At 34.6% G+C, this 22,130-nt stretch overlaps 1 protein-coding gene across 1 annotated transcript; it reads left to right on the top strand.

Annotated features, from left to right (window-relative positions):
- The first annotated feature begins 13,981 nt into the window (after nt 1-13,981).
- LOC120075964 (protein ENHANCED DISEASE RESISTANCE 2-like) lies at nt 13,982-21,186 on the top strand. Its single transcript, XM_039029728.2, has 21 exons — nt 13,982-14,438; nt 15,394-15,468; nt 15,560-15,613; nt 15,691-15,756; nt 15,830-15,891; nt 16,778-16,908; nt 16,998-17,044; nt 17,130-17,230; nt 17,521-17,616; nt 17,722-17,786; nt 17,875-17,946; nt 18,194-18,340; nt 18,436-18,740; nt 18,813-18,876; nt 18,973-19,148; nt 19,714-19,815; nt 19,942-19,992; nt 20,077-20,220; nt 20,303-20,398; nt 20,517-20,618; nt 20,772-21,186. Exons 1-21 carry the CDS (start codon nt 14,286-14,288, stop codon nt 20,862-20,864), a joined length of 2,202 nt encoding a protein of 733 aa, XP_038885656.1. The 5' UTR covers nt 13,982-14,285; the 3' UTR covers nt 20,865-21,186.
- Nucleotides 21,187-22,130: the final 944 nt, after the last annotated feature.

Here is a 22,130-nt window from a genome sequence, read left to right as displayed (position 1 = left end):
TTGATGTGCCCTAGCGATCTGTCTGTGTTCTGAACCTTCTACAGAGGCTCCGATGCTTTCTACTTAGCTTTTCTCTTCAGTGAACACTAGGTCAGGGATGAAGCAAGATAGCCCGTTAAACTCATCCCCATACTCTTCCATCGTCATGGTCCCCTGCTTCAAGTTCATAAACTCGGCCTATTTATTGTACCTCACGTGGGCAGAGAAGTACTTTTCTTAGAATTTCTCTTTGAATTGGTCTCACGTTGCCTAGCCCCCATTAGCTTCTATCATTCTTTCAGCTAAGCGCCACCAGTGCTTGACATTATCGATGAGAACAAAGGCAGCATATTGTAATTTCTGCTCTTCTAGGCACTTCATGTACTGAAAAATCCCGTCCATAGTAAACAACCACAACTCTACTTTAGTGATGTCTTTCAGGGACCCATTAAACATCGAAGGATCATACTTCTTAAAGTCCCATAGACATCCGTCCTCAAGGAAGGGCCTACCACAGCCTGATTCGGTACACTATCTTGGTTCTAAACTTATGGTGTCAGGGCCAGCAGTGGTGACATCTTTTAACACCCCGTATTTTTTTTTTCCTTTAGTATTAATGTAATTTTAGTAATTTTGTTAGTGGAGGCCATTTTTGGAATTTTGGAGTTCAAGTGTAAGTGCGAGAATTTAATTTTGATCTTACAAAATTGTTCAATTTAGAAATTAATGGCAGGTTTTATTTTCACTTTTTAGGAAAGAAATGAAGTTAATAAAATAAATTGGAATAAGAAAAGGAATAAAATAGAGTTTATTTTATTTCCTTTTTAGTTTTTAAGTTTTATTATTATTATTATTATTATTTATAAAACAAATTAAACGCTTCTTCTTCAACCTCACCACGCCCTTCCCCCCTTTGAGAAAACCCTAACTGCCCCCCACGTCTGCTAGACCTGAAGCCATCAGTTTTTGTCTCGTCATTGAATTAGTCGCCGCAGTCGTTCACATAAGCTCTAGACGACGTCGCGCCGTCACGTCTGAAGGTTTCGGTCGACGGCCGGTCGTATCGCAAGCTACAGATCTGCCGAGCTACGCGTCGATCTCCCTTCTCCGTCTACTACCCAAAGACCCACCTCCAGGTTAGCCGTCGTCCCTACCTCATCGCGTCAATGGTCTGAGACACATGCACAAGGTCTCTCCCCAGCCGCTTGTCGTAGCTGTCGAAGTGTCTCTCGTCCGTCTGTGGGTTGCCACCGCTCAGATCGGTGGCAACGAACTCGAGCCCCCAGCCACCATGAAGCCATCGACGCCCAGCCTCGAGTTTTGCAGTCGTCAAGTTTTCTAGTCGTCGATGATGCCAGAACTTTGGAGTTACCGGTAAGTTATTCGTTGATTTTTACGATGGGTTTTAGATATCTTGGATGCGCATTAAGTTTCGATATTTTTTTTGGTTGACAATTCAGTGTGATCGGAGTTTGGATTGGAGATTGGGTCATTCCGAGTCGCTGTCAAGCAAGGATTGTGAGCAATTGGTGAGTTTAATTGGGTTCTTGTTAATTTGTAACACACTTCGATTCGGCATGTATCTACAGTCAATTTCATGTCTGAAGCTCGACTGTAGTTCGACTTGAGCAAACACTTCGAGTAAGTGTTTTGGATGTATTAATGTGAATTTTTTATTTGGGTTATACTCTTAGGATTGGAGTTTAATTTTGATTTTTCACTATAGGGTTCGATTCAAGATTCTTTTTAAGTAAGGAAGGGGATAAATATGTTTCGATTGAGCTCAAACTCTAAGGTAAGTAATCTTATTACTGGAATCGCTTTTGTGTCAGGCGATACACTGTAGATTTAATATTGAGGATCCTATAGCAATTTTTTTTTAATAATTTTGATTGTTCTGAGGTTGGATGGACTATTTATGAAGGATATATGAGCATGTGGTAATATATCGAAATATGATTATATATGAGCTCGATTTAGAATTTTATGAGTGATATTAAATGATGATTGAGCATGACCCTTAAATTATGAGTTAAGTAACACTCCTATTGGAGTGCCTTAAAGCTAGATGAGGATTAGACATTTGTTGATCTATATAGTTATGCGACTTATTATGAGAATATGTAGATTGTATGATATATTACGAAATCCCAAATACTTTATTGTTTACATGATTTAGTACATGAAAGTGATATGCTACAGTTGATCCATTTAAAACTAGATTAAATACGTATGTTGAGGTTAATTAACATGAGGTTGACGATGAGGAGACTTTAGAGGACTCATGATGATGTGAAGGTTATATGTAATATGAAGTTAGATGTAATCTCTTTTCCTTTCTAGACTATGTGACTGCATAAAAGTGATGCTTGTACATGAAAGAGATGTACTAGGACTGGTATGTATGAAAGTGATACATCCCTAGAGGGTACTAGGGTGTACATAAGAGGTGCATACTCAGTGGGTTAGTGTATACGAAAGAGGTATATACATAACCAGTTGTACGAAAAAGGTACACACTCAATGGGTTATGTGTATACGAAAGAGGTATATACATAACCAGGTGTACGTAAGAGGTGCACACTCAGTGGGTTATGTGTATACGAAAGAGGTATATACATAACCAGGTGTACGTAAGAGGTGCACACTCAGTGGGTTATGTGTATACGAAAGAGGTATATACATAACCAGGTGTACGAAAGAGGTACACACTCGCAGTGGGTGATGTGTATACGAAAGAGGTATATACATAACCATGTGTACGAAAGAGGTACACATTAAGTGGGTTATATGTATACAAAAGAGGTGTATACTTAAGAGGTATACGAAAGAGGTACACATTTAGTAGGTTATGTGTATACGAAAGAGGTGTATACATAACAATATGTATAAAAGAGGTACACATTAAGTGGGTTATGTGTATACAAAAGAGGTGTATGCATAACCACGTGTACGTAAGAGATTGTGTTTCCTTCAGGATTCACTAGCGGTTGTGGGTCCTACGATACTTACTAGAGGTAATGAGCATACCTAACTACAGTAGGATAGAAACAAGTTTTTCATGTATGTATGTGTCCCAGGAGGACTTCAGCAGTTTATATGTTCCACTAGGGGTAGGCATCTCTAGATGCCTAGCCTGACCCCAGTAGTGGGGTTGCTTACTGAGTATTTTTATACTCACCCTTTCTCATGTTTATGTTTTAGGTAAGAGTAGGGGCGCACTAGCGAGTGACAAGCGAAATCCCTGATCGAGCTACTAGAACTAGTTTCATGCTTTCGCTCATGAGATTTAAACTTCTTTTCATGTTTTTCTTAGCTTTAGGTGTTGATGTTTAAAACTTACTATAAAGAATCGCTTCCAGATTTATTTATTATCATTTATGATTTATGGATACCCTACCGTTGTTTTTAATATTTGAAACTAAATGCAAAGTATTTTAAATTTACCTTATTTAATTAGCATTTATTTCACCATAACAGAGTGTTGTTTTAAATTCCATGCATGCATGTATTTAGTAACAGCCTAACTTAAGTCCTAGGGGGTCGAGTCGTTACACATCTGTTACGACTGCACGTGCTGAGCTATCTACTCGGCCACAATGTCCCTTAGCTACCCTACCACGGCCTTCATGATGACATTCCCAATTGTTGCATCCATGGCAGTGTACTCCGTCGAAATCTCTGAGGGTGACGATCCTGGTGGGGGCACGATCGAATTTCGAGGCCCTTTTCCAGGTTGACCCAAAAGGGTCAAGAGGCGACGGGTCGCGCGTCTATGGGCTTTGCACCTCAAGGTCTTATACATCGGGGTTCATGCTCCCCAATAACATTATTACCTCGATTGCCCCTTCCTCTAGTTCATGGTGTCAAATCCTAATAACCACATAGAAACACTTTAACAAAACTCTTACAAAAAATCTCGTCAATTACAACTATAATTCAGATAAATTTTCATGAATAAATTCCTAGAGGACTTTCTTTTAACGAACATACTTGGCGATGATGAAAGATCCATTTGTGGCCATAAGGGACATTTTGGACTCACGATGTAAGTCAGTCTACAGAACCTAAAACTTAGGCTTTGATACCAACTGTAACAACCCATACTTCTATGATACTTCTAGGACGTTACTAAATGCATGCCTAGGCTTGAGAATAATCTCCTCGAAGAGAAATTTAATAAAATAAATAAATAAATTTAATAAAATAAATAAAACTTTTACGCCTTTAAGAAAAGTTCAAACATTAGAATCCTGAAAACACTATTTTGGATACCCCTGACTTTATTTTAGAATAAATTGAATAAATAAACCAACAGGAGTGAAGGAAATCACTAAAAAATTTAAATGTGCTAGACAACTAAACCAATTCCTATCAAACGACAACATGAAGGCAGAAGCGATAACATATCCCAATGGCCAAGTCATCAATCTCTCTGGTCATTCACCGATTTGTCTTTATCTTTACCTAAAAAACATGAAAGGAAAAGGATGAGTATACAAATATACCCAGTAAGCGACCCACTATCGGGCCCACAAGGTGAACTGTTAGGCTTCCTATCGAAACTAGGTGCACATTACGCATCATAGGCATACGTATATGCATAAACATAAGGAGCGAACCCGAAGCGTACTTTCATAAGTAATAATCCCAAATGGCACAGTCATAAGCATAAATGGTGATCCCTAGGGAAAACTATAATCTAGGCATAAGGTGCGAGCCCGAAGGCTCACAACATGCGATGTGCATAGCTCGATAAGAATGCGATGTGCCTATCTACTACATAAGCCATCGAGTCAACCAGTACAAACAGGCGAACTAGGTCTTGAACCGCCCAAGCGAAGCCTTTTTCCTTGATCATGTAACAACTCTTTGTGATCGGCGAGTGACGCTGATCGAGTATAAACGATCGTGTAGCATGGATCGAGTGCCTTTGACTATGCGATGAAGCATGAAGGCCATGCGATCGTGCAGTGCACATTGTGTAACGCATGCCTAAACAATCGAGTAGACGACAACTATACGATGAAGCATGATCGTCTAAACGATCGTGGAGTAACATGATCAAGTAGCTTATACCGAGTGATCAAGTAGCCAGTGACTATGCGATGAGCATGCTGGCCTACTCGATCGTTTAATGCATGCGCCTACCATGCGTCGAGTATCATATTCTCAGCGATTGTTGACCTCAGCATCTACACGATCGAGTAGCCAACGCAACATGATCGAGTAAACTCTTTACTTGATCGTGTAGCATTAGTCATGTGATCATTTAGTAAATACTATATGATCGAGTAGAACTTTTCTACACGAGTGCATAGCCAAATCTAAATGATCATTTAGCATGGGCTACACAATGTGACCAACCTTTGGTCTTCTTCCTCGAAGTGAAAAGTATCTCCATGCATTGAAGCTTTGAAGAACCTTTTCTCAAATGACTCAAACATAACAAACACTTTGAATACAGACTCGATAACAAGTTAATTATGCCCAAAAATGTAGGAGCCCTTACAAATTAACTTTGAAATGTAATGAAAGCTTTTAAAACAGAGGCAATCATCCTGAAACATCCATCAATTCACATCCATAACTACATCTAACACTTAAACGCATTGCAGACATCCTAAACCTACCAAGACTGTAAATATAATTCAATACATCAATGGAATTTGGAATATCAGAACAAATTGGCTCTGATACCAATTCAAGGAACTCTAAATATAGAAAACCAATTAGTGGAAACAGATCGTTCCAAATCCCATTGTGAAAGAATATGAACATTTAATATCAAACATAACAGTTATGCTTCAAGGACTAAATTACAACATGCTTCTAAGATAAAATACAAAGGGATCAAGTAAACATACCTTTGAAGAACCTTTTCTTCTAGTATTACCTCGATTGAACTCAGCAACGCGTCCAATAACACGAATACAACACGTCTCTAGAAAATCCTCGATCAGTAACAAGTGAAACTCGATCCTCGACCTTCGGATAGAGACACTACCACAAGGCTAACTTGGTATTCTTGGTGTGAGAATCCAGGAGGTGTGGGCTCTATATAGATTTGGAAGAGGGATAGAGAAACTAAACGATCGGGTAGATGATCGAGTAATTGGGAGAAGGAAGAAGTCTCGTATAGACTTGGGTACTCGATCATTTAACAAACGAGTCACTATCGTATAGGTAAACTCGATCGATCGTTTACTCTCTCAACCAAGCTATCGTATAGCTTGATGCTTTTTTCGCCTGCATATTGTGTGTTAAGACAAATTAAAAAACTATTTTCACTTTATCCCACTAGTTGCCATAAATTGTCCATAACCAACCACTAAGTCGGTTATTGGAGAAAACCGAAATCAATTATCTTATAACTAATTTATTATAAATAAATATAATAACTAATTTGTCATATTATATTTATAACCTATAGTTTTAATATCACATCATATGCAACATATAAACCATAGTTATTTTTCTCCTTTATAATATTTAATATAAATCATATTTATATTAATTCCTCCAATCAAATAATGTATCAAATATATTAAATCAATTATATCACATATAATTGAATCAATTTAATTATATCATATATAATCAAATTTCCTCTTGTTAATTTGAACACTTTAAACTAACCCAAAAACTTATTCTCAACATGAATCCATTGAGCTACCAAGGGGACTTTATGGACTTGTAGCTTAAAGCTCCAACCGTACGTGAATAACTTACTAAAATCTTTAATTACGATATTCATCATCCGTTAACTGTTAGGCACTCCACTAAAGACCGACAGTTGCACTCTTCACACTACAGATATATTTCTATGTCCATCAGATATAACCAATCAACAGTAAGATGACCCTTCATAAATCGCTCATAAGTACAGTTGGGCCAATTTACGGTTTTACTCCTATAGTTACATTTAACTCTTTAAGTACCATTGATTCCTTTAATGAATAATACATCATAGTCCCACTATGAGTAAACCCTTCTCGGGCCAAGAGAAAGAGTGGCGCCACATTGTTGAACCCCAAAATCAACCCTTAAAGGAGCAATTTATCTACTTACCTCTACTTCGGAGAAGGAGTGAATTTCATCTTGTGTAGCTGAGTTCCCAACTCTCCAATCAGACGAATCCCCAGAGTGGTAGGTTTGAGTCAGCAATCTGACCACTCCCACCCATGCAAATCAAAAGACCGCCCTCATAGGTAGGAGTTCCCAACTCACTCAGGATTAAGGTCATGTTACCTATGATCATCCTAGTGAAATGAAAGTCTCTGTCATGAACAATGTTATATAACAAGACTAAACATTTCATGGTCCGGTCTTATACAAACTCCTTTGTATAGAGCATCCTCACTCGCATGTCTAATACACGAATGGTCAGGATCAGACTATTTGTAACACTTTACAACACTAGTAACACCTACAAAGCGGGACACACTCATAGCGTCACCAGGATAAGGTTTCCCTCCTTTATCCATATGCTACAGACCATTTAGGTTATCACTTAAAGCACGATTCACTTATATGTCTCCACATACATGCTTAAGTTACAACGATAATCAAGAATCTTATTTTATTGGTTTGTAGTTAATGCAACTAAAATATCTCATATTTCATAGAGTGAAGTGAATAAAATATCTCATATTATAAATCACAAAACTGTTTGTTCATACAGGTGTTTACAAACTATAAGACCCTACGAGATTTAGGGCATCAATCCCAACATAACTAGCTTAACATTTTCTTGTAAGTGGAACCCTCAATTTAGATTCTAGAGTTCCGCCCCAATGAGCCAACCATAGGAAAAAATCGATTGGGGTAAAAATTAAAGCAACCTTATTCATTTCTGGACTTTGAGTATAGAGTCATGCAAATTCCATCCGTCGGGGTCCATAAGCAAAGGTGCCTTGAGGCCGAGCATGAAAATTTACGACAAACTAATGAGAGAGACCGTGGGATGTGTTGACACACATCCCAAATCCTACTTACTATAAACACTCTCTCCATTCACCTTAATATTGACCTATACAAACATCATCTGTAGGGAGACACAAGCAAAGGTGCCTCAAGGTCGAGTATAGGTCTCACTGTATGAACTATGAGGGAGAGACATGAAAAAGAAAAATGAAATATCATATACCCCATTTTCTTCCCACTTAGTATTTTACCTAGAGTCAATTTAACTTAGAAAAATACGGCTATTTGTTTTACTAAGTGATTGTTTAAGTTTTCCCAAAAGTAACACTTACTTTGGATAGTTAAACAATTTTGATTAATGTTATTAAACATTTGACAAACTTTAATCAATAATTGCATGCTTGTAGCAAATCTATCTAATTCACCTTCCAGGTCAGTTCTCACCTTAGCCTAGACACAACTAGCCTTAGATAAAGGTCCCTTATAGATATAGTTGCTACAATTTTAATTTTTTATTAAAGCAATTTAATCCTATTAAATTGATTAAAAAGATTAAACTAATTTCTAATCATATTAGAAATATTGTGAACTTAGGTCTATGTGAATCATATTTTAAACTATTTAAAAAATATTTTAACCTAAGTTTGCATGCAATTCTTTATTATTAATTTTAATTTCTAATTTCATTTAATTATAACAATTATAAAATCAAATGAAAAAAAAAATAAAACCATACATTGTATTTGATATCATACTTAGGAAAAAATATAACAATTATAAAATTACCTAAAGTAATGACATGTTTCATGCAATTCTCATCTCATTACTCAACATATGTAATATTTTATATAATAAAGTAACGAAATTTATTAATAAGATACATACATCTATATTTCCAAACTATTTATTATAACATTTAATATAAATAATGCATGACTATGTTATTAATGCATGCAAACATATATTATAACATTTATAAGATTTGATGCATGAGCATGCTATAAAATTAAATCATGCAAAATATATTATAACATTTATAATATTTATGACGCATGATCATAACCTATGGTGGGATTTTTCTATATGACATACATTATGACATATATAAAAAAAATTCATATATCCAATACATAATTTAAAATTAAATAAACAACACATCAATGGACCAGGACTGACGTTCAAAACAATTAATTAAATTAATATACTTTTATATTAATGTAATTAATTAAAACCTAAAAAAATGAAGAAAAAAAAACACTACAAAAACCACTTGGACCGGTCCAGATCTCCCACTGCAAACAAAAGATTGCTTCATAAATGGCCTCGTCTCTTCCAGATCTTCGTCAAAACAGCCATGAATGACCCAGATTAATCAAATAGACTCGATTGCAAAATTGGCCCTTACAAACCAAATTTGCCAATTAAAGTTGTAAATGTTAAAGCCCAATCCTGAAAACATCCATAAATGCAAACCATTCATCATTCATCAAGTAGTAATGCAATCCACCATTAAAACGAAGTAATTTAATTCCGAAAAATGAAAAATTGAGAATAAAAAGCTCTGATAACAATTAAAGGACCCGTGGATCATTCCCAATTTTCAAAATCACATAATTAAAATACAAATAACATAAATTATGCATTATAAACAGAATTTTACAGCATGCTTTTTATAGGAGGAAGAAGGGTTAGTTAAATACTCTTGAAGCCAAAATCTTCACGAAATTCCTTCCAATTGATCACAAAGTCTCCAATTCTTCTCGAACCAAAAACAACAATCCAAGAGGGCCACCACCAAAAGGTAATCTATGCTCCTTTGGGTAGAGAATCAAATGAGAGGTGTGAGCTCTGATGGGTTTTGGGAGTGGGGCAGAATTTTGAGAAAGAAAATCATTCTCTCGTGAAGAAGATGATAAATACGTAAAAAGAAAAAAAGGAAAAAACAACTCCCAGATTTTTCCACGATTCTAGGTGATTGAGAGAATTAAAGGGAAGGAGTTCAAATTCAAATTTAATAAATTATTTTGTGTGTGTGTATATATATTGATAACGAGTAGAAATACAAATTATTACAGCGCAAATAAGTAAAACAATGAGAGATTGTGACGGTAAAAATAAACAATATCATGTCTAAAAGTGCTAAACTGAAGAATTGCGATTGCATGCGTCCATCGCATAAAAGTAGTCAATTTACTTATTTTGTGCAGGAAAAATGCGTTAGCGCAAGTAAAATTGCGATCCAAGGAATTAGGCATCTGCGCGCTTGAAAGATTGTGATCACAAAGTCATGCGATCGTGAGAAGTTGCTCAAGAAGGTGGCCGCATAAAGACTGCACATCAAGGTGACAGCATAATAAATCATGATAGGATGGAAAGCTGATGACGATCGAATCCGAATTTAGTTGACAAGTCGTTAAAGCCACACTGTAGCAAGTACACTCAACTTTCGGTGACCATTAATCGGCGCATCAGAGCAGAGATTTAATGACTGCCTATCATTGCAATCATTAGAGAAAAAGGTTGCTTCATCTTGAGCTTTATAAACACCGAAGGCCACCATTGGAACAAAAACAAACATATCATAGAGAATAAGCTAGAGAGTCATTAGTCTGCTCGCGTACATACTTAGATTTAGAGGACGGAGATGAGCCAGGAGACGAAGAAGTAGAGAGATCATTCCCGGACAGATGACAGACTGCCGGAAAGCGCTACAAGGAGAGAGGGCCAACACTTGCAAGAGCAAGAATATTCATCTGGATAGAGTTAGAGTGAGAAATACAGTGTAAAAGGCCACGGGAAGCAAGATATTGCTACCGGGCTTCTTATCTCTACATTCCATTACTATTCTGTATTCAACATTTTATTTATAAAAAATGGAAATCTCATTTCAAACTATGTTCAATCTCTCCATACATCGCATGAATAGCTAAATTTCTGAATGGGTTGAGAAGTACTTAGCTAGCATGACCTAAGATTTACATTTTATATGATCATCTTGTCTCATGTATGCGTCATTCACCCTTTAGAGATACTTGAGAGAGTAGTCTAAAGATAGAATCTAGACTTGAGAGAGTCAGATTAGAATCTAGGCTTGAGAGAGCCAGATTATAACCACATAAGCAAGAAATAGAAACTTAGACATAAGTTCTATCACTATTTACACATCACATGCACCCTAGAAATAGGATATGATAGTATGCAGTCACCTTGTGTATGTGTGCATCATTCATCATCGCATAGATAAGAATAGAGGCTTAGACATAAGTCCTATCGACATTTTCGTATACATCGCATGCGTCCTAGAAATAGGAATTATGGCATTTGCATTGAGAGATGACATGTTGTTGTTTGTGTGTAGCATGATCGCATAACTTGTACATAATCATAGGAAGTGTTAGCTAAACCCCTTCTCAACCCGTTCATCGCATACTCATTGTAACTCTTGATTTCATCAACTCTTCGTTCGAACTTCGTCGCATAAGAAATATTCTTAATCAAAACATCATCCAACTTATTTGTTTTCACAACCGCAAGAGAATCAAATTAACTGTCGCATATTTACTCAGTAGTCCTTGTGTTCGACCCTGGACTTACCAGGAAACCTAGTGAGGCTTATAATTGGGTCTTATTAGGAAAACTTGCATGTGCAACATATAACACATCACCGCAAACTCATACCATAATCGCATCACAATTTACAATGCATCATATATATATATATAATAGCTATCTTATCATAGTATATATTAAACTATATGTTATATCAAATATAATACATAACATATAGTTTTTATATTATATCAAATACAATATAACCTATAGTTAGAATTCTCTCAATCAATCATGATATTTAATATAAAACAATATAATTAGTATTTGAATCATATTCAAATATTTAATCCTCTCGACATAAACTTTATATTATAATGTAACAAATAGATTATATTAATTATATTACATATAATTAATTTAGATTAATTATATCAAATTATATCATATATAATTAATTTCCTCAATTAATTTGAATAATTCAAATTGATCCAAAATTAATTTTCAATAATCTCAGTTGAGCTACATATGAACCTTATGGACCGATAGATTAAAGCTCCAATAGTACTTGAATAATTAATTAAACTCCTTTAATTAAATTACTCAATATCCATTAACTGTCGCGCCAACTACACTCTTCCCACTACAGATATATTTTTTACCATTTAAAAATTGCTCGTAAGTACAACTAGGCCAAAATATCGCTCTAATGAATAATAAGTCATAGTCCAACTATGACCAAACCCCTCTCGGGCCAAGAGAGGATGTAGTGCCAAATTCTTCATGCCCCGAAATCAACCCTTAAGGAAGCAATTTATCTACTTATCCCTACATTAGGGAATGAGTGAATTCCGTTTTGTGTAGTTGTGTTCCCAACTTCCCAATTAAGCGAATACCCAAAATGGTAAGTTTATTAAGTCGACGATCTAACCAATCTCACTCATGCAAATCAAAGGACCGCTTTCATAGACAAGAATTCACAACTCACTCATGATTTAAGTCATGTCACCTATGGTCATCCTGGTGAAATGTAAGTCTCTTTATTAACGGCTTTATATAATGAGACTATTCATTTCGGGTCCAATCTTATACAAACTCTTTTGTATAGAATACTCACGCTCACATGTCTTTACATAATGATCAGGATTAGATCATTTATACAACTTTACAACAATTGTAACATCTACAAAGCGAGTTGTATTCGTAGTGTCACCAGAATAAGGTACCCAACCTTATCCATCTACTACAGACCATTTAGGTTATCATTAAACATAGTTCATATGTCTCTACAAGCTAGAGATGATAACCTTGGATGTTAGTTTATTGGTTTTGTGGATTAATCCTACTAAATGTCAAATAAAATAGCTCAGATTTTATTAAATAAATAAATTATTTATACAATACAATTATAAACTACAGAACCCACGAGATTTAGGGCATCAACCTCAACCATACAAACATTTGATAAAATTGTATGACTATAATGTTTTCCATTATGTTAAATATAAGATTTTAGGTTGACTTTGACCATGTAAATAGGTGAGGACAGAGAAGGAGAGCTGATGGGTACTTGACAAAAAAAAACCTCAAATTTTTTTAAGGGCTGACATTCCAATATATTGGGAACCATACACTTGGTTTCTCTCAGTCCCAACCATTCCTTTTATGGCTTTTTTTTTTCCTTAAAAAAAAATGAATTATTTCCACCTCAATTCATCATCATACGCAACCATGAAGAAGTAATCACAGCAAAATTAACTATTAATCAGTTGGATTAGTTAAATTAAATCTAAAAGAAAAAATAGTTTCCACAAAAAAAGGTTCAATATTTTAAGCTTAACTAAAATTCATTCTAATTCCACACAATTTCCAGCATAAAAATAGTTATATTTACAAGCAACATCCAAAAGTGGGTATGGTTATATACAAATTTACGCTTTTACCCTTCGCACTAATGGTAGCAAAATTTCTTAGAATTACTAAATAGAAATCCTAAAAAGTTGAATCAACATAGAATTAAAATTGCTACCAAATCATGAATTACATGATTATATGTAACAACAATGAACAAACCCCTAATCTTCAAAATGTCATAACTAATACATATTTAATTAACAAAAGATAATCAATAACTTAAGCAATAACAAAAATGTATTCTTCGACTTAATATATAATCAAACCAGTTGTTATGATATTACAATTTACTTATAAATATATCCAAATATTTAGTGACTAAGATTAAGATATTTATTACCTTCCTTAGAATTAAAGTTCGATGTACCAATTCCACGATATTTGAACGAAATAGAGTAGAAAAAAATCCCATCAATATAGGGTGGGTGTTAACATCATTCTATGGGTATTTTTGAGTAAAAAAAATAGAAGGAAAAAAATTGAAAATAAAAATAAGAGAGAGAAAGAAAAAGTCAAGGGTAAAAGAGTAATTGCGGATATGGTTATGGTAATTTGTTGTACGCCAAAATGGGTCGTGTTTTAAAAAAGGAGAGGAGAGAGCAAAACGAAAATTGAGAAAGAAGAGGAAGAAGCTTTCTCCATTCTCCGTGAGAATTCAGAATTGGGATTTTTCCGCCATTGATTCTCTGATTCCCTTCATCGGGATCAGAGAGTCATTATCAATCCTCTGTGTCATCCTCATTCTCCTTTAATCCTCCTCTTCTTCTTTCATAATCTCTGTTTCAAGCCGTTTTTGGGGTAAATTTTCTGCATTAAAATCCATCCCCATTCGCCATTCCCCATTATAATGGCAATGCTCTAACCATACTTCGTCCCTGAATCTTCTGAGAGTGGTTCCACTTCTTCCTTCTTCTCTAATGGGGGCTCCTATTAATGACGGCAAAATGGAAGGTTGGCTCTATCTCATCCGGTCTAACCGGTTCGGGTTGCAGTACTCGCAGAAGAGATACTTCATTCTTCAAGAAAATTGTCTCAAGAGCTTTAAATCTGTCCCTGTTTCTGGGAATGAGGTATTCCTTTATTTCAATTTCACTCAATTTGTAAGTTCTGGTCTTGTTTTTGCTTGATTTTGTTTTCGTATCTGATTAAGCGTTTATTTCGAACAATTATTGCTTAATCATCCTTTTTTTGTCTTCTTTTCTTTTCTATTTATTATGCATATTTGACTTTACTCTGGTTGATATGATAGTTTGTTCTTTCTTCCATATAGATAAGAGATGCCTAGGGTCCACATTGTTCATGTTACAGCTTTTGTCTTATCTGGACATTAATAGTAGTTGTACATCAGTATGAATTGTGGCTTTAACGGAAGATATTCTCATTATGAATGGGCAATTGTTAGATAATATAATATTAAATTTACATTCATCCACCAGCTTAAATTTTTTGGTCAATGGTGATTGAGGATGGTATCAAAGCATTGACCCAAGAGGTCATGTATTCAACTCCAATTGTTTCCTCCTTAAGTATTATTGATTTCTATTTATTGAGTCTTCTTCGTATTTCAAACCATAATATAATATAAAATTTTCTTCAACCATAAGCTTTATGTGTTGGGGTCGTGATTCAAGAGCAATGAGCACAACCTTCGAGGAAAATTATGGAACTTGTACAACTTGGTTTTTAATTTGTCCAGGCCATGGTTGTACTCGTGATCTTAAACAAAGTGCCATGAATTTTCTATTAATCTTTTTCCTCCTGTTGTTCTCTCTGTTTCTCTTTAATAAATTGAATAGTTGAAGACACTGCCGACTTTTAACTGAGTATTACAATACTCGGTGGTAATTGACAGGCACTTCTTTCCTTGAAGTTGGAGGTTTAGATCCCTAGGTTTACACTTGTTGTACCACTAATAATAATAATTAATTTCCTGTTTTGGATGCATTTGCATTTTGTAGTTTCTTCCATAATCCTTAAACTGATTAAAACGAAAGGGTACTAATTGTAAGTAATGTTTTTCACCAGGAACCAAATAGAAGTGCAGTGATTGACTCGTATATCCGAATTACGGATAATGGGAGGGAGAGTATTCATAGAAAAGTACGTTGGTAGTAGAGACTTCAGACTAGTATATATGGGTTGGTTATTGGTTGAGTGAATTTATATTGATAATTTCATATGAAATCTGCAGGTATTCTTCATCTTCACACTTTATAATACCGTCGATCAAAATGATCGACTCAAGGTGAAGTTAATCCTATATGCAATAGAACATGTTTTGGAATGTATTGGATTCTAACTTCCTTACATTTAACTTTATAGTTGGGAGCCAGTAGCCCAGAAGATGCAGCAAGATGGATCCGCTCTCTGCTTGGTACTACAATGAAGGTATAAAAGTTTGTATTTACAAACAAAGTGTTTTTCCCATGGCCGAGAACTTATATTTTCACTGTGCATCTAGGACTGTCCGGATCCAGCAACGAATTTTAGGGATCGCTCCAAGAGACAGTATCCAGCTTTAAGGTATATAATAGTTGCAGATGAGAAAAGCTTCTATTTGTTAATCTTGTTCCTTCTTCAGATTGTTCTTTTCCTTCTTCAGATTGTTCTTTATAGTCCTTTTTGCTTCTTTTCACCTCCTTGGATTTTTCTTTTTAAAAAATAAAACATATGGTTATGAAAAAAATAGATTATGTTACTGTTGGTTAAAATTTATCTTTTTCCATACCAAAAATAAATATTATACTATTAATAATTTTATAAGTAAAAAGTAAAATAATGAATATTATAATATTCTACTATTAAAAAATTATAAGTAAAACATAAAATAATAAATGAGCGATATAGAAGGTTAGGAGTATACTACTAATTTTAAATAGCGAATATCTTGACATAAATAATTAAGATTATAATTTTTTTAATCGAAGCCAATTTTATAGATTTTAAAAGTAAACATTTGAAGTGTATACTAATTATCTAGAATGAATATTGTTTCCAAAAAAAAATATCTAGAATGAATAAATTAAGTTAGAGTATCTAATTAGAAAATTAAAGTATTTAAATTTTTGTTAAGATAATTAGAAATAAAATAAAATATTAAACAAAACTTGGGGCAAAAATTTAACGGGATAAAGGATAAATGGAAAAAGAAATAAAATGAGTATATAAAGTTTTAAAATTAAATTTAGGAAACAGACTAAAAAAGAAGGGAAAAAACAATAATTACTATAAAAACTATATATATAATTTTTAAAAAAGGAACAAAACGTGTAGAGAAGGTTTATCTGATGGTATGGAAGCATATCATGCTTATAAGTATTGAATTTTTGTTTCTTCACCTTAAAAAAATTATTGAATTTACGTGTTCTGAATGCATCTCCATAGAATCTTCTTTTTCTTTTTTGGATAGATTTCGTGGGTCAAAAAGAGTGGACTGCAAGCCTTCAATAGACTGGACTATCTGTTCCTCTGTACAAATGGAAGCAATGACATCTGATGTTATTGCACCTTCCCCATGGAAAATTTTTGGTTGTCAAAATGGTGAGACCTGACTTTCTGATTTGCATTCAAGTAGCCAAAATGGATATGTGGCTGCATTAATAATACATCTTGAGTTTGATTATACGCAGGGTTAAGGCTTTTCAAAGAATCAAAAGATAATGATTCTCATCGGAGGGTAAGTTTTCCCTTTTTATCTTCTTACCTGTTCTGTTGCATGTTTCCATTTGATCTTTTCGTTTGATAGTTTTGTTTTTTGTCAGCAATGGGATGATCATCCCGCTATAATGGCAGTTGGTATGGTTTGTGGAACTTCCGAAGAAATCTTTCGGACCCTTATGTCTCTTGGCCCATCAAGATCAGAGTAAGATTCTTATAATCAATATAGATATACTTTGCTTCTTCACTCTTTCATATGATGACGTTTGCTAATGGAACTGTATGGTAAGCTATAAGTTCTGTATGTTTCATATTTCTTTCTGTTCTTCATTCCTCTTTTTTTTTAAATAGTCAGAATTCATGAAGTGCAATTGAAAATTGTTGTTATGGTTTGTTCACAATTATAATAGAGTTAATTATTCTTTGGTTTGCATACCCTATGCCCATGCTAAGGGGCGTTCCTGTTTTTGAGAACTAACTTCTCACTGTCTCCAGATGGGATTTCTGCTTTTACCGTGGAAGTTTGGTTGAACACCTTGACGGTCATACAGATATCATACATATGCAACTATATCGTGATTGGTTACCTTGGTCAGAACTTCCTATCTTGTAGAATTCACCGTAGTATTTTAGTTACCAAAATATATATATATATATATATATGGATATGCATACTGAATGCAACATAACTTTCAGGGGAATGAAAAAACGAGATTTTCTTTTGCGTCGGTATTGGAGAAGAGAAGATGATGGCACATATGGTAACAATTTTCAGGAGAAATTGAATCCTTGGGAAATTTTGAAATCTATAATATCAACCACTAACTTCTCTCATCTTTTTCTGCACAGTGTTACTATATCATTCTGTGTTTCACATGAAGTTTCCACCACAGAAAGGATACGTCCGTGCTTGCCTTAAAAGTAATGTATGCAATGCTAATTAAACTTTCTCGATATTGTAAAGAACACCATTGCTAACATTCATTCTCAACCCATTTGCTCCATTCACGTTGGTTCTTCCCCATCTTTCAGGAATTATATATAAACAATTATGTTATATCATCTCTTGCTCCTATTAATTATTCCACACTGAAATTTTAACCTTCTGAGTATTGGTGAGTTGTAATTTGTTCTAATACTCAAGTATCTCATATGGATGAACGTTCAGGTGGAGGATATGTTGTAACTCCAGTGAACCAAGGTAAACACTCGCTAGTAAAACACATGCTTGCAGTTGATTGGAAGTTTTGGAAACTGTATCTCCGTCCTTCATCTGCAAGAGCGATTACTATCCGAATGGTAGAGAGGCTTGCAGGTATCAATATACTGTTTAGAGGGTATCCATGATGTAATTTGGCTTTTATTTTATATATATGAGAGATTTTCTGAAATTATACTGCATAATGCCAGCACTAAGAGAGCTATTCAGAGCGAAGGTTGGTGACTTGTCATCTGACTTCTCATTATCTGGTAGAGACCTTAGACACTTTGAGTTGCCCCAGAGTGAAATGGACGAGATAAAGACAGAAATACAATCTCCTGAAGAAATGAGGAAAATCAAAGAGGCATTTTCGAAAGAGAATGAAGTGGAAATTCCTCGTGCTAGTTTGATTGGATTAAATGATGCTGTTGATGAGTTCTTCGACGTTCCTGAACCTGCAGAATTTGACCACTATGAGAATGAATGGACGTCTGACTTGACTTTGCAACAAATGGTATTTTCTTATAGCTGAATTTAAATTTTCTTACATATTTATTCCAAATATTTTCTGTTTTGCGATCTGCAGAATTTGTCCCAGAACAAACTATCATCAGCAGCTGTTTTTGTGAAAAAGTTGCATGATCTTGCTGGTCAGTTGTCGGTGGTGATTAAAATTATTTTAAATGTGTAATTACAAGCTTGATTTAGATTTCCTTCTAAAGAATCAAAGAATTTGTGTGTTTCAGTTCAGAAGAAGGGTTATGCAGAATTGCCCGAGTTGCCTAGAGAAGAAAGTATGGCATACTCTTATGGATCCACACTTCCAAAAGACTTAAATTTTTCTTCTCCCTGCAGTGTGGCATCAGCAGATCCCTCTTTGTTTTTGATACGTGGAGAAAACTATTTGAAGGACAACCAGAAGGTATGGTTTAATGTATATGGCTGTGTTTCATGAAGTTGCTCAGCATACAATGGAAGTAACCTACCTGAAAATGCCAAGACTAAAATCAAAACATGCAGAGGACCAAAAATATGTTCGTATAAGCGAACAAAACGAAGAATAGTTATTTTGGGATTCAATATTAAGGTTTAAACTATTCTTTTCAATAAAAGAAATTTCTGGCTCAAGCACAGCGTGGTACTCAGACTGTGTACAGTTGTTATTTTCTGCATTCAAGGTCGACAACGTCATAGAGCTATATGTTAGTTGGCTAAGCTGTTAGTTTCCTGTTTGTCTTTTTAGCTGTGCTTTAAGAGTTAGTTACCAGTCTATAGTACACTTTTTCCATTGATCAGTTGAGAGAAACTTCTATGTATAATGCAGTCTCTGGTCAATTTTTCATTTTAGAACAAAATGTACTTCGTTCAATTTCTCCCGAAGTTTGGTACACTATGTTCTCATCGAATGCAAAGATGGGATATTTATGATAAACTCAAACTTTGGAATTGGACAAATGTTGATTATTTACCACATTTCTCTATACCAGATCAAGGCAAATGGCACGTTGATGCAACTGGTTGGTGCAGACTGGCTAAGGTCTGACAGACGAGAAGATAATCTCAGTGGGCGTCCTGGTGGTATTGTGCAGGTTTGGTTTTTTTTTTCTAGTCACACAAGTTCGTCACAAACTGTGCTTTGAAACTATGTGCTCTGTACTTACAAGAGTACAGCATGTGAGTGAGGAAAATGGTTGATATTAGTTATATATATGCAGAAATATGCAGAACGAGGTGGACCGGAATTCTTCTTTGTTGTTAACATACAAGTAAGTCGCTTTAATGTTTCTTCAGAGCCACCATAATTAAGTAGGATGGAAGTTTACCCATTGCTACCGTGAAACGTGAATTAGGTTCCTGGCACCACTATGTACACGTTGGCAATGTATTACATGATGAGGACTCCTCTTGAGAGCAGTCCCTTGCTCAAAAGTTTTGTTGAAGGAGACGATGCCTTTAGGAATTCAAGATTTAAGCTTATACCTTACATTTCTCAGGTCAGTAACAGAACCTAGACCTATAAAAAATATCAGTAAGTCTGTCATCTGACCTTCTCCATCGTAAATTATATATGGTCAGGGTTCATGGATAGTTAAGCAAAGCGTTGGTAAGAAAGCATGCTTGGTTGGTCATGCACTTGAAGTACATTACTTTCGTGGGAAGAACTATTTGGAGGTGAGCTAACTAAATGAATCATAACTAAGGAAAAAGTAGTTATAATGATCTCACTCACACTCTCGCTCGCTCTCTTTCTCTCATGATACTGTAATTCCTTGTTTTTGGGTGAATGCAGGTAGAAATTGATGTTGGGTCTTCAACAGTGGCAAGGGGGGTGGTCAGTCTTGTTCTTGGTTATTTAAACAATTTGGTCATAGAAATGGCTTTTGTAATTCAGGTGATACTCCCCAAACTCTTTCAAACTTCTACTGTCCTCTCAGTTACATTCTGGAGGAACAAAAACAATCTTTTGAACTGGCTTTATTTGCCTCATCTAGCAAATTTCAATGAATGTAATGGTCTCCTTTCTTTTTTTTTCTTTTTTCTGCAGGGCAACACGCAAGAGGAGCTTCCCGAGGTCCTTCTCGGGACATGTCGACTCAATCATTTGGATGTGGCTAAATCACTTCTGGTAAAGCCATGAAAATACCTGCCTCCAAAAGTTCTCTACCCTCTCAGAACAAGTATGGGACCTATTGAATTTGGATATAGATTGATGATGCTTTTTGTTTTCCCACAATATCCAAGATCTTTCAGTTTATTTGATGGAGAAGAAGAGAGCCAGAAGAAAACTGATTATATTGATTTTTTTCTGATTAACATTGTATAGAAGCACTGATTTTTTTTCCTTTTTTTATCCAATCTGAATTATCAGCTCAATTGTAAGGAGCTTTTCTTCCATCTGGCTCTTTTAGTTAACAATCAAATAAAAAGAAAAAGAAAAAAGAAAAGAAAATTATCTTAAAGTTATAATGTCTTTTAACCCTTTGTCATTATAGTTCGTTTGTAGGAATTTCTTATACAAACTTTTCGTGTTAATTATAGGTGAATGTACCATGGATATCAATTATTATGATAAATGTTTAATTTTTATCAATGACAAAAGTAGTCATATCCCAAAAGGAAAAGGGCTAACCAGAGAAATGAGAAATTTTAAAGATTTATTTGAAAAATAGCAAAAATGTTTCAAAACTAGAAAAATAGCAAAATGATATTCAAGATTATTAATTATTAAAAGACGAAAATACCCCACAGACAAAAAAAAAACCCTCATTAATCTTAAAATACCAAATCTAAAATTCAAATCTCAGTAATAAACCTAATCTGTTTAAATCTTATGAAAATAGTGACTAATTCAAAAAAATCTTAAAATTCAAAACATACAATCAACATTCTATTAACTATTAAAAATTTGGAATACTTTCAAATCTTTAACTTAAAATTACTTCCCACAAAAAATCTACCAAACACACACACACACACACACAAAAAAAAAAAAAACATTTAACATAAACGGTACCTTGTTTCCTAAATATCCCCTTAAGATTAAGCCCCACAAATACATTGTAGTAAAGAATAACCAAACCACAAATACCTTATTCAATATCTAACCAAACCTCACGAATACAACTATAAATAAATATGGACAAATTTTATAAATATTTTGTATTTGCAACCAATGCATTCAACCGGTGGAGATTTCATGTTGGTGTTTGAGGATCACCTTTTTATGAGTGGGTAGATTGTTAGATTGTTCACTCAAAATAACCCAATCCAACCCGAACTTATTATTCCTTAACTTTCTTGGATAATTTATTCTCTAACAAGTCCTAAAAATAACTTTTAGCACACTTTGAAAAGAAAATTTTCATAATATAAATTGAGATTGAATTCTTAAATTTTAATTCAA

Source organism: Benincasa hispida, chromosome 4, assembly GCF_027475165.1.
Source record: "Benincasa hispida cultivar pf3 chromosome 4, pf3_genome.v1.1, whole genome shotgun sequence".
In the NCBI taxonomy this organism is placed as follows: Eukaryota; Viridiplantae; Streptophyta; class Magnoliopsida; order Cucurbitales; family Cucurbitaceae; genus Benincasa; species Benincasa hispida.
The sequence above is the reverse complement of the archived record's forward strand: the minus strand, read 5'-3'. Positions and strand labels throughout refer to the sequence as shown.